Genomic DNA, 13,917 nt, shown 5'->3' with positions numbered 1-13,917 from the left:
AAGAGAATTAAGTCACTAAGAATTCCGAAAGTTTACTCAAAGTGAGAATCGAACTCATAACCTCTTATACTGATCTAGTATTCTGCAAACTAGATTAAAATTTTGACTCAATAGAGTTGAACAGAACTTACATGTTAATGAAATACACAATACTTGAATTTCTAATCCAATGGTGGGTAACGTTTTTTTTCGTGGAAAACCTTGGTCGTTAGCCTCGATCGAAAGGTTCATGGCATTAGAAATAATATTTGCCGGCACACTAATGTGCTGCGGGATCCAAGTTGTCATTCACTGCTCTATTTCGTCCAAAAGTTGGACAAAATTCAGTCATTTGGAGATGATCTCTGGAGCCGGTTTCTCCGATTAAGTTACGAAATGGTATTGTATATATTAGTACGGGACAGGTACTTTGCCATATCAGGTGTACTCCTCCGTTCCGTACCACCATCACCGATGAAATTGGCACATGCAACTCGTAAAATTTATAATATAAACAAAGGGATCTTTTCCAATTTCCAAGAGTCAGGCACTCCAGTGGTAAAATACTCTACTTACTGTACTTTCATATAAATTCAATAAGTACAATAAGTACAGTACTGTACTTTTGGAGTGTCTGACTCTTGCCAATTTCTTAAAGACAACATTCAATGGGCTCTTCAAGCTCAATCTCAAGAAGATTTGATTTCATTAAAATATGTCTCTAAGGACATTCAAATTTATAACAAAATAATGAAATGATCAACCTTTTGCTTATCATTATGGAAGATATTTTTCAAAAAATATAAATTGAGTTACAAAGTAGATTGTTGGTAACCAAATCAATAACAATAAGTACGAAATCCTGTGTAACTCAAAAAAGTGTCATTGCTGTCCGTATTGAGGCTGAACATTTTTTGACACAGATTTAGAGACCATTCTGTAGTTCAGTGGTGGTCAACTTGTATGATGCGGCACAAAAATTGGTTCTCAAGCATTTTAAGAATGCCTTGAACCGTACAAAATGTATGGTTTTGGTCGAGGCTCACCACTGTCCTTCTACTGACAGCAACATAGACAGATTGAACAAAACGAAACTCTTTTTATTGTGGTTATGTTCCGAAAAGAAACTTGAGATCCCATGACGCAAAAAAGATATAAAAGAATTTAATATAAAATGATCTGTTCATTGCTCTTTTTACTACCCTCGTGACTAGTTTCGCATGCTTCTGGCAAAATTTCTTTTTAGCGCATTTTTGAAATTTTTTTCAAAAAGGTAGCTTAATAAGACACTTTGTTCGTTCGTGTGTTCGTTTGTTCGGCTGGAACGCGAGATCTCGAAAACTAGACATCGTAGAGAGCTCTGGTTTGTTTTAATAGCTTATTATCTTAAAGAGAATTCTATCGAGTTATTGGGTTATCGGTCATTTAGAAGTTTCAAATCAACGCATAAATACTATAATTAACAGTTTTTCATTTTCAAATACAACAACAACAAAAACAACAACACGTTTTTTCATTGTTTTACAGTGTTTTTCAATGTTTGTCGATGTTTTTTCAGTGTTTACTGAACAATGTTTGAATTTTTTTTTACCGTTATGAGTTTTGAATTATGAAAATCCGTTAAATGATTAAGGGGCCGTTCACTTATTACGTTCGCTTTTTAGGGGGGAGGGGGGGTCTAGGATTTTGTAACAGCCTCAACCAAAAAATTTTTTTTGTAACGACATTTTGTAACGAGGGGGGAGGGGGGTCTAGAAATTCGTTTTTTTGCGTAACGTAATAAGTGAACGGCCCCTAAGTTCTTAAATTTGTGGAAGTTTTATATGGATCTTGTTTTAAGATCTGAAAGTTACTTGGATCTTACTGGATCTTGGTTTTTAGGTTTGGAAGTGACTTGAAGTACTTTTGGAGTGTCTGACCCTTGCCAATTTCTTAAAGACATCTTACTGGATCTTGTGTTTTAGTTCTGGAAGTGAACTGGATCTTACTGGATCTTGTTTTTGAGGTCTGGAAGTGACTTATTAATCAATTACTGGGACAAAAATGCGCTTAAGTCCCTCGATCAATAACACGAGGACTTTTGTAATTTTTTTATTCATTTAATGTTATTTTTTGCTGAGCTTTTTTTTTGAGAAAATTGATACTGATTTGAAATTTAAAGGTTTGTTGTAGGCGTTTAAATAACTTTTGGAAGACCGAAGTTCACTTCGAGCTTGTTGAAATCTCACTTCTGTGATTTGGAAATGAAGGAACTTACAAGTCCCTATAGGGCAATTAATAATAAGCGGATGAAATGTTTATGAATGTAACTTTTATAGTAGGAATGTCGGAAACAGACTCAATATATTCCAGAAAGCACATGGCATAGAAATTGGTGAAATCTGGCATCGGACCAGCATTACTCTGGGCTTCATCCGGATTTAAGGTTTGTCGAAGTCTCGGTCTTGACAAATTCTCGGTAAGTCTCGATCTAGGTCTCGGCATCAGGAACCCTTATCCAGATTTGATTAAGTCTGGCCTTAAACCGGAATCTAGACAGCCTATCAAAGCCATTTCTCTGTCATGTGCTTTCTGGGTTTACAAGAAGGGGCCATCAACTTTGTATAAAAGGGGAAAATCAACTGATTCCAGTTGCAAAAACAATTTGATATATTCTAGAATTCGGCCAGAACTGCATGCCTGCAGACAAATAACTATGGTTTCCAAAAATGTAAATTTTTCCGGGAATTCCAAATTTCAAATTGTTCAAATTTTGTCAATTTTTCTCCAAAAAAAGTTCTATAATTTTTAGTAAAAATTAACCGGGAATATCCCCGTTCCCGAATGTCATTCCCATTCACGTTCCCAATTCCCGAAATTTCTCGAGAACGGAAATTCTGGAATCCATACAAAAAATGGTAGCCTCTAGCTTTAGAAGAACTATAAAGTACAGTCGAAAAGTGCAGGCCAGGATGCAAGCCTTCAGTTTTTGCTTCTTTCTTGACAAAGACGCACGAAGACCCATTGCCGCATTTAGAGTTTGTCTAACGCTCTTCAGCCTCCCCTACCCAAATACCTACTTCCATCTCTTTGCGGTGCATTCTTGGCTTTGTCAAACCGCTTAAGTGGTGCGGTTCTAATGGAGCAGGATAGTTTGAGTCAGGGTTTGATTGTAAGGTCTAACGAGTCCACTCTCATAAAGCAATCTATAGCTACGACACCTATGTAAGATCTCTGTAAACTAGTTTAAAAATCCATTAACTCTTCCTAACAACACCCACATGTCACTGCTAACAAATGACAATATGAAACAATGTTAAGCATGATAAAGGTCATGAACAAGAGAGTATTATCAATCAGATTTAAAAGTTCGATTAAATCTGACACGACTGAGTTCATCTCTTCTATCTAAATCTCATCATAAATGTCGTAATTCCATACAAATCTAATTCAAACAGTTCAAAAAGAAGAGAAAATTTTCAATTTAATTTAAATCATTTTATGGATGAATATTGTTAAGAATGAACGATACGTACGATACATCCAACAAAACACTGTAAGCAAAGCACAAACAAATATTTTGCTCGGGGGATGCATTCTTTATGTTTGCTTAAATGCTTGATAATCATTTTAATTTTCTATTTCTTTTTTACAGACAGAACAATTTACAGTTTTGTGGATACTCTTTGCTGTGATTGTGTTAGGAAATAGTGCAGTTCTTGTCACTTTATATCTAAATAAACGAAAATCAAGGATGAATTTTTTTATTAAGCAACTAGCTATTGCAGGTAATTACAATCTTAAGCAACTGCAATTGAAATTTTTTATGTCCATCTTTCTGTCCCTTACAGATCTCTGTGTTGGCTTGCTCAACGTTATGGTCGATATAATATGGAGATTTACAGTTACATGGGAAGCAGGAAATCTTGCATGCAAATTTATAAAATTTATGCAAGCTCTAGTCACTTATGCATCGACCTATGTACTTGTGGCTCTCAGCATTGACCGCTATGACGCTATTACACATCCGATGAATTTTTCCAATTGCTGTACGTTCTATGTAGTTTTAAGAGAATTATTCAATATTTTATATATGATTTTTATGAAGAAAGATGTGTTGGTTTGTCTGTAGTTTGTCCATCTGGTTGTTAGCTTAATGCTCAAAGGATTTCAAGTTTCCGCAAATTTGGTGGGACCAGTAAGTCGTGGACGTATTCCCTATTAAGCTGAATTTGGGGTTTTGAACTAAAGACTACTGAACTTACTTTCGGAATCATGTTGCGTTATACATCGGAACCATGTTCCGTTATACGACGGAACCATGCTCCGGTGTCGAGCTTGATTTACTACAAAAGGCCTTTCCAAAAGGTTTCATCACAATGTATCAACGAATTTTCCGTTTTTGTATCAACCAGACATTCTCTTAGAACCGTCCAACGCCCTGTTGCTTTTGGAGCTGCAGGACGTCTTTTTCCCTGTGGATTCCACGGATTTCATCCTAAGGCGGTTAAACAAACTTGTGTTTCTTCCCCGCAATAACATTTTAATGTGAATTGTTTATGCTTTTTCGATTTCAGTGTCTCGAAAGATTTTCAGGACGAGACTTTCCCGAGAAATCTTGGTCTCATTCCCAATATCGGAAAAGCATAAAATTAATGTCTAACTTTAAGTCTCTGCATATAAAAATACGTAGACGGGGAAGTTACAATGATTTTGAAAATGTGACAATTCTGGATGAAGGGGTTTCGTCAGGGATCAATACCAGGAGAATGACTAAAGTAACAAGTTTAGTATCATACCTGGATTATTAGCTTTAAATTCAGGGAATTTTTGGGATTTTCGTCCCGAAAAAATCTCATTATTGGAGGATTATGTCAAAATGAGACGAGATGGAGAATGGAGTTGATCCAAAATTCCCCTCTTGAACACGCTTTTTTGGCTTTAATCGAGGCTATAATGTTATACATTTGATGTTAGAAATCACAACAGAGAATCTGAACTTCAATATTATATTCCTACAACACCTCCAACGTATCCTCATGATGGATCTAGGATATGCTTTTGACTTTGTCTAGATTTTGCCTTTGGCTAGGTAAGCCTACAAGGAGGCAAATTTGTTTTCCTTTCAATAGGCAATGCCTGTGATAGATTTTTGCCTTTTATAGGAAATCGATAAGTGACAACTCTGTTCAGAGGCATAGGATTCGAACTATAGCCAATCTAACCTAATCTTATTATAAACCAATTCCTCGCCGATTATCAAATAGTAATTCTGTATAGCATTGAAAGTGAATAATGCGCCTATAGTAATCCTTACTCATCCTTACTATAGTAAAAATCCATTCACATGTTTTTTATGTTCATACTGTAATAAATTTAGTTTTTATTTTTTTGCTACCTCTAGGTTAAATATTCAATTAACAGCTCTCTATCTTTTCTCTATCTCTTCTTTTTTATTCACACATTGTCGATGTCTTGTGCATGGATAATGGATAATATAGGGAAACGTGCAAAATTGCTTGTAATATTTGCATGGTTTTTCAGTGGACTATTCTCAATACCTTTATTTATATTATATGAAGAAACTGTAATTCAGGGAGTAACACAATGTTGGATAGAATTAGGTGATTCATGGAGATGGCAGCTATATATGACATTAGTCGCAACATCACTTTTCTTCATTCCAGCTATTATCATAACATTATGTTATGCAATTATTGTTAAAACTATATGGGATAAGGGTACATATAAAGTGCCAAAGAAGGATCGTAAGAGTCGTAATCGATTAAGCTGTGATGAGGATGATAGAGGAAGTAGACGGGCGAGTTCCCGTGGTATTATACCACGTGCCAAAGTAAAAACAATAAAAATGACATTTGTGATAGTGATTGTATTTATAGCATGCTGGTCGCCATATATAGTATTCGATCTATTACAAGTATTTGATCAAATTCCAAAGACACAATCTAATATTGCAGTTGCAACATTTATACAGAGTCTAGCACCGCTCAATTCAGCAGCAAATCCTTTGATTTATTGTTTATTTTCAACGCAAGTCATGCGAACATTAAAGTAAGTACCAAAAATAGAAAATATTTCGATAATTTATCTTACTTTTTAAATCCCCTCCTAAATGTCACAGACGTACATCAGCTTACCGTTGGCTGTCAAAAGTATTTTGCTGTAAAGACCCTGGAGATCAGTCGTCTCATAAATATTTGAGAGGTCAAAGGACACTGACAAGCTCAACCGTAACAACATCATTGACTAATTCATCAGCACGTTCAGTATCTATACATCGGCCACATAAAGTTGTTAATTTTGATCGTCAGAGCACTATTATTGCTGACACAAACAGCAGATGATATTATAAAGAAACTGTATTCCTTTATGCTTAACTTTTTATTCAAATAAATAAGCTCTCTCTCTTTCCTATTGGATATCCAACATACATACATCATGTGTGTGTGGCATTGAGTAACAATGAAGTGTTTCTTTTGAAATTTTATGCTGTAAATCAGTGTTGTCTAAGCTGTTTTGGGTCGTGGGACACCTTGGTGGTATGCCTCGGCCAGAACCTCACACTTTATACAGTTCTTGACAATTCCAGAAGGTTTCGGCGACATACTAGTGTATCGCGAAGAGTGTGTCGCGACTAGTGTGTCGTGACTAGTGTGTCACGACAACACACAAGTGTGTCACAACAAAACACACTAGTGCGCCACATCACACAGTTTAGACAACACTGCTCAAACGAACGTAAAAGCGTTCGAAAAATAAGGAAAAAGTATAGCTAAGTACATGACAAAAAAGATTCTCATATCATGAACAGATGGAAACGTTCATTTGAAAAACTATAAGAATAAAGATAAGTAAGATAAAGATGATGATGGAGGCGCAAAGCATATACACCCACACATATATACAAAATGCTGCATGAATCTTTAATGTAAATACAAAAGGGGGTGGTGAATATCTTGTTATTGAGTTGGCTATGTTTGAAATTTATTTTTGGAAATTAAAATCAATTTTGAAAATTTGCTTAAAGCATTAAAATCTTTAAAGATAATTTCGAAATCAGATCAAAAATTCAGCAAAGAAATTTTAAAATTCAGTTTGCAATTTTGAATTCTTTTCTAAAATTTTTAAAGTCAATTCAAAAATTTCAGAGCTGAAGCTTATGAGAAAATCATGAGATCTGAAAAAATTGAAATTGAACACAAAAATTAGAAATTATTTTCTAAAGTTTGGAAAAATTGGTGAATCACATTTTCAAATTATGTTCAAAAATTTAAAAATTCACTTAAAAGCTCAAAACGTATTTTTAAAATTGAAACAAATTTTGAAAATTTGAAAAGAAATTCAAAAATTTGAAAACTAATTCAAAATTGATATTAAAATTTTGGAAAAATTTTTGAAGTTTTAATAAAAATATTCAAGAAATTTAAAATTAAATTCCAAAATTTCAAAAACATTTAAAAAATTTGAAGTTCAAAAAATATGAATTCGAAAAAAAATTTAAACAAAATTCAAAATTTTCCTAATTTAAAAATTTGAAAACCAAATCTAACATTTAAAGTTAAATTCAAAATTTTTTAATCACTTCCTATATTACCAATTCAAAAACTTGAAAATTGTTTTTAAAAAATTCAAAATTTTGTTTAAAATTTCAAAACTAAATTCTTAAACATAAAACCAAAATTCAAAAATATTATTAAAATTTCAAAGTCTACAAAAAAGTCTAAAAGTTTAAAAATCTTTAGAAAAATGAATTGATCAAAATAACTAGTTAAAAATTCAAAATTGTAAACTAAATTTTCAAATTTTATAAATTTTAAAAATTTTCAAAATTATTTAAAAAAATTTAAATCTTAGTTCTATAATTTGAAATTAACTTTAAAAAATTCCAAAATTTTTAAAAGATTTAATAATCGTAAAAATTTAAAAATTCTTAAAAAAAATCAGAAATAAAACTTCAAAAAGTTCACCACCCCTGAAAAACTTTATAAAATGCATAAAATGTGTAGAAAAAAAAAAGTTTTTTTGTATGAATAAATGAAATAAAAAAAAAATGTTTTATTTTCCTTCTTGTGTATTACAATATGGAACAAATAAACAGATCTAGATCAAAATTATCATTCTTGGCATTATTTTCTATTACAGTCAGTATGTACTGGAAATGAGTGGGAATTAAATGACCATAAAATTCTCTTACAGCATTAATTCACCCACATTCAACAGCTTAGCACTGAGGATTTAAACAGAATGTTAATTGCATTTTCCAATTTTTTTTCCAGCACTAACGTTTGAGAACTTGATCTGTAGCACGGAATGGCATACAAATAAGAGAAAATGAAAAACTTTTTCATACTTTTAATCAAAGCACTTTCTTTGATGCTTCTGATCCTGCTTGTTTTAAATGTTCAACTTTTTGTTTTTCAAGTGTACAGCTTCAAAGCTCGTCTGTGGCTTCATACGAAAACCTTCAAGTTCTTCCTCAATGATTTTAAATTTTTTTATTTTCAATTTAGGTCGCTCCAGTTCCTTCAACAATAATAATAAAAAAATCAACTTTTATAAATTAAATTAGCAGCATGAATCAGACATCGGAGCTGTAAGACCAGTTAGTATGAGAAATAATATAAAATTAATTATCAGAATATCAAGAAATGATTACAGAATCAAGAAAACAGCAGGCTGATTGTGTCATTAATTATATTAGTTTAGTGATAATGTCATTTAAAGGTTTGCATGTCTTTAGAAAATTACAACGTGTTTTCTTTGCTTCCATTTTAACATATGACATTAATTTTGTTGAAATTTTGGTAGAAACACATCATTTAACTTTGAATTTTGATTGATGAAGGTGGAAAGAAAATTTATTCAATTAAATTTCTGGAAATTTCCTGGAAGGCACACGACAACGGAATAGTCAAAAATCCGATTTCAGACCAGCGTGACTCAGGCTCTAAACCAGATTCGATGAAAATCTGGTTCCAATTCATCTTGATTCTGTCCCAAAGTCAAATTTATTTAGAATGGTTTTTCGGCCATTTTTACGCCGTGTGTTTTTCGGAAGGTTTGTTACATACCTGAATTATACTACAAACTGACAAGCTACAATTCCGGATGAGACACAACGAAGAAGTGGTCGAAAATCAGGTTTTAGACCAGTGTGCCTGTGATTAAGCAAGATTAGAAAATTCCAGCCTCATTGCAGCATGATCTGGGTTCCAGAATAGATTAGACGAACACCGACATCAGGCTAACGTGTCTCTGGTTCTAAGCTAGATTAGATGAAGAACAGTCCCAAACCAGAGATGTGCTTTTCGGGAGAGTTAACTACATGACTGGATCATACTATAAACAGACATGCTATGATCTCGCAATGACGAAGAAATAAGCGATAATCTGATTTAAGGCCAGAATTTATGAAAACTGGCTTTATTCCAGCGTGATTCTAGCTTCAGTCCAGAAAAGATGTAATCTAGTCTCATACTAGCGTGATTCTGACTTCAGTCTAAAAAAGATGAAGTCCGCTCAAAATGTAACGTAATTTTGGCTCCAATTCAGATTAGATGAGATCCAGCCTCGTGTCAAAGTCAAGTCAACCTCAGGCCAGTTTTCGATCATTTATACTACGTGTGCTTTCCGAGAATTACGACATTTCCCTAAAAATATCGAATAATTGACCAAAAGGTACGGAAATCCAAAATTCACTGAGCAACAAATTCACACAAACTTGTCAAATAAATTTCAAGCTATCATCTTTAATAATGATCCTTTCCAAGAATAAAAAGTGCCTATTTCGCATAAACATTTCCATTTAAGTTACAAGCAATAAATTTTGTAGAATATAAATAAAAACTTTGTTCAAGTACACAAGTTTGTACATCCAGTATTGAATTTTTAAAGCATACTTCAATTAAACTATAAGCCAATAGCAAATTAAAAAGTTGTGGATATAAACTTCAAGTATTTTTTAATTAACTGTATTACTCAATATTTTCGAACAAAAGGGGAGATAATCAACAGTTCTCGTCTAGTACTTTCTACTGACTTATAAAAAATAATACAAGAAATAAAAAGGTTTAAGAGATAAATCACTATGAGAAGACATAAGCTTCTGATCGAAACATCGAGCAAACATTTTGTTCGTCACATAAGAAATGGATATATCTATTTATGGGATATACTTTTGAACTTTCCGATATTTTTCATTTATGGAATCAATTAGGTGTGAGTTTCGCACCAATGAGCTTTGTTTTTGTAATTTATTTAAGCTGCTTTTTAGGGTTGATTACAAGAAATGTCAATGGACATGGAATTTACACTTAAATCTCAAGTATTCGTTTACTTGTTGCTTACCGCTCTTAGAGGAAGATGGGGGTGGGGATTGTCAAGCTGAAAATATCACTAATTTGTGTATTTCCTTGAAATTTCAATCTTAGCCATGATAAATCATGAAAGACCCAACTCTCATTTTATAGAACATTTACGTCCGAAAAGCACCAGCCGGTTAATCGATCCAAAATTTAACTTCAGGCAGGCATGAATCTGGCGTGGTATTAGATTTTAATCGAGTTCAAACCTAGTTAAAGTCACGTTAGCTTGATGTCTGCTTTAAATCGAATCCAGAATCAAATCCGCGTCAAAGCAGCCTGGTGTCTGATTTAAATCTAATCAGGAACTAATACAGGATTAAGCCTGCCTAATGGGAAGATTTAAATCGAATCATATACGAAATAAGTTGGCCTGGTGTTAGATTTAAATTGAATTTGATGCCAAGTCAGAGTCATGCTGACCTGGTTTCCGATTAAAATTGAATCTTGAACTACGAAACATTCACGACAACCTAGAACCGGATTATTGATCAATCAATCCGTTTGTGGTAGTCGGTACAAAAGAATTGGAAATTGAACTGCCCTGATTATTTTAATGGAAACTTAATGACATTTCTGGTCAATTCATTGCTGATAAGTTGTAGAAAAATTGCCTTTTTCTTTTCAATAAATTTAATTTCTATTAATTTACTATAAATCACATATGTATTTGAAATCTCATTGATAGAAACGTATTTTAATGGTGTAATTTACAGTCGTAGGTGTTTATAGATTAATAAGTTCGTCAATATATGGTGAAATGAATTAAAACACCATTTCAATGGAATTGAAGCAAAATGTAGCAATAGAAATGTGTGGTAAGTGAAATTATATATGGATATCCTTTTATTACTAATATCAATCACATGAAACCTTTCTTTTGGACAAAACATCGATTACATAATTAATTCCTATAGAAATTTGTTAACTTTAGTCCAATAACCATTTACAGTAATTGTCCATACTTTTTCTAGCCATTACTGACATTTACAATATTTGTGAATCTTTCGATTTTTTCCCATAAAATGTTAATTGGAAGTTTGGTGTTCATTAACTCCAGCAAAATAAAAATTAAGCGTTGGTGTTCATTAACTCCAAGTATTATAAAAATGTGCAATAAACCAAAATGTTGACGATGCTAAAAATAGTTTTTAAAGCAATTGGAAGCAAATCCCGAGCAGTAGTCATCTACCAGATAAAGCAATACTTACTTACTTCTAATTAGTTCGCTCGCTTTACAGTCCAATTGTGATCCATGACCTCCCAGAGGAGACGCCTGAAGCTGGTGCTGCCCCTCTTTGGTCATCCACGAGCTCTTTTACCGTCCAGAAAGCCAGCTTTGAAGACCTTAGCAATAATGCTTCAAATTCGAACTCTCGGAGATGTTAAGTTGCTGATACACTCTCAAAGTGAAATTACTTAGATCCAGAGCTGCCTTAAGAGCTTTTCTAAGTTAACCTCCATATTCAAGTCTAACCTCGTAGAAAGCTCATGACATAGAAATGGAGAAAAATCCGGCGTCAGGCCGATGTGACACTAGCTTAAGTCCGAATCACTGAAATCCGGCCTCAAGTCAAACCTATACCAGCCAGGAGCTTGATATTTGACCTTTTCTACGCCATTTGCCGTACAAGTCAATAAAAGCCAATTGCTATATGCATATACGGCTATTCAGTGTTACTCGGGTTTCTGTTCAGACCATTTTAACTGCATTAATATGACTGATAAATTTCATTCCTGCAGTAGCAATAAAGATTCAACAGTCTTCGCATTCCTCATATAATTATATACAGCCATAAATTTTGAACAACTTAACTCTCAATTATTTAATATTGCTTTATACCTCACACTATCATCGTGCAGACTGATTAAAATAATTTCCGATTATTAGGGATGATTATCCACTGAATTATTCAAAATTATTCAATTATATTTTGAATAACTTAATTTAATTTAGTCTCGATTGCTTTCATCTTCTCGGGATCCTGGAAATCATTATTGAATATTATTAAGTTTGGAAGAAATTAATTTATGGCTTTTTAATTAAATTTTAATAATTTTTTTGATCACAGTGGGATTTTGGTGATTTAAATCTCTGATTCATGGAATGAAACTGTCGATCGAGATACATCCGAATAACTCAAATCGGTTAGTGTATTGTAACTTGGTACTAGACTCGGCTTAAACCCGGAATTATACATGATCATGCTAGACTCACGCCTTCCTGGTGTCGGATTTCGAATCAATTAGTCAACTTGAACTATTCGGGACGATTGCACTTGAAATTGGAAATAAGCAAGCGACAGGCAGGGAAAGAATAGATTTAGGCGACATCCTAGAGCGACAAAATTGAAGAAGGCAATGCAGCCCATATTTAACTGCTTAATCAAAGCTTTGTAATTGACAAGTCGTCCCAATATGACATATTTTTGGCAGCCATATGCCTCGATGAATATGAGTCATATAATGATTTAAATCTTTGATTCTGATGACTTCACATCTGTTTTTAGATTGTCCGTAAAAATCCGATCACTTGCCTCCTTAAAACCATTCTTACTACGGCTATTCCAGAGGCTTCGACTTCACTGACTTCACTGCGCTGTTCATACAGATCAATTGCTATCCATAACTTTCTGCTATCTCTATCAACAACTTCTTTCCATGAGTTCTTGGACCTTTCTCGCGCTCTTTTGCCTTAAATCAATAGACTTGAGCTTACACAAATTTGTATAGGAATTCAAATATACCAAAAAATTAATTGAGAGTTAAAATATGTTCAAGAATTTCCATAAAATATGAGAATTTTTCTCAATATTCTTCAATTCTTTATAAGTAAATTGTTAGTCTTCTTCCTGTTACTATTAAGAATTACAAAACTTTTCTCTTCATGTTCTTCCCAGCAAGACGTAACAAATTCAATAGGAAATTTAATAAAAAGGTGCTTCAAGAACTTCTCCAAACACGCAAATTAATTATATCCATTAATTCTTACCCAACACGTGTAGATCAGTAATTTATATGAAGTTTTGATGTTCATATATGAAATTAGTTCCAATCTCTATTTATACTAATAAAACTCAACATCCTTAATTCCATCCATTTATCAGTCATAAAACTAACAATGTATGATCTCATGCAGACCCACATTCAGTCATAAAAAAAGAAGAGAAGTCAAGCAAACAGAAATAAAAATGAATTTCATTGCAAAAGCAGCATGCAACCATGAATCATAACAAATTAGTTATGAATTTATAATCGTAAGATAGGAAAAAATAAGAACTGATATGGATCATTAAAAAGCAAGCAACTGTAGTAGATCAATTACGGAAAGGTTTATAACTTTTTTTTTTCCTTTCATTCATTTTTCATGAGCTGTTTCGCTACGTGAAAATGCATTTTGGAATCTTGTTTCATGCGCATTTTGCCAGTTTCTTGTTCACTTCACCACATTTCAATTTTTTCTTCTTATTGACTTTTGCTCGCGTTTTTGTACGCACTGCAACAATATAAGTATGGCATTAATTAACATTAAATTAAATTAACGTTATATATCATATATAGGTGCATTTAAAAAAAA

The 13,917-nt window shown here is 33.1% G+C and overlaps 1 protein-coding gene across 7 annotated transcripts in view; it reads left to right on the top strand.

The window, feature by feature from the left end:
- LOC139088865 (cardioacceleratory peptide receptor-like) overlaps nucleotides 1-7,033 on the top strand; it is a 50,648-nt gene extending 43,615 nt beyond the window's left edge. For all 7 annotated transcript variants that reach the window (XM_070638230.1, XM_070638223.1, XM_070638215.1 and 4 more), the window contains 4 exons: nucleotides 3,614-3,746; nucleotides 3,810-4,007; nucleotides 5,460-6,030; nucleotides 6,101-7,033. In XM_070638230.1, the coding sequence (XP_070494331.1) occupies nucleotides 3,614-3,746; nucleotides 3,810-4,007; nucleotides 5,460-6,030; nucleotides 6,101-6,323 (1,125 nt within the window). In that variant the 3' untranslated portion in view covers nucleotides 6,324-7,033. The remainder of the gene's footprint in view (nucleotides 1-3,613; nucleotides 3,747-3,809; nucleotides 4,008-5,459; nucleotides 6,031-6,100) is intronic.
- Nucleotides 7,034-13,917: the final 6,884 nt, after the last annotated feature.

This window comes from Chironomus tepperi, unplaced genomic scaffold (genome assembly GCF_022539635.2).
Source record: "Chironomus tepperi strain 1889 unplaced genomic scaffold, CSIRO-AGI_Ctep_v1 contig_12, whole genome shotgun sequence".
Lineage (NCBI taxonomy): Eukaryota > Metazoa > Arthropoda > Insecta > Diptera > Chironomidae > Chironomus > Chironomus tepperi.
The sequence above is the reverse complement of the archived record's forward strand: the minus strand, read 5'-3'. Positions and strand labels throughout refer to the sequence as shown.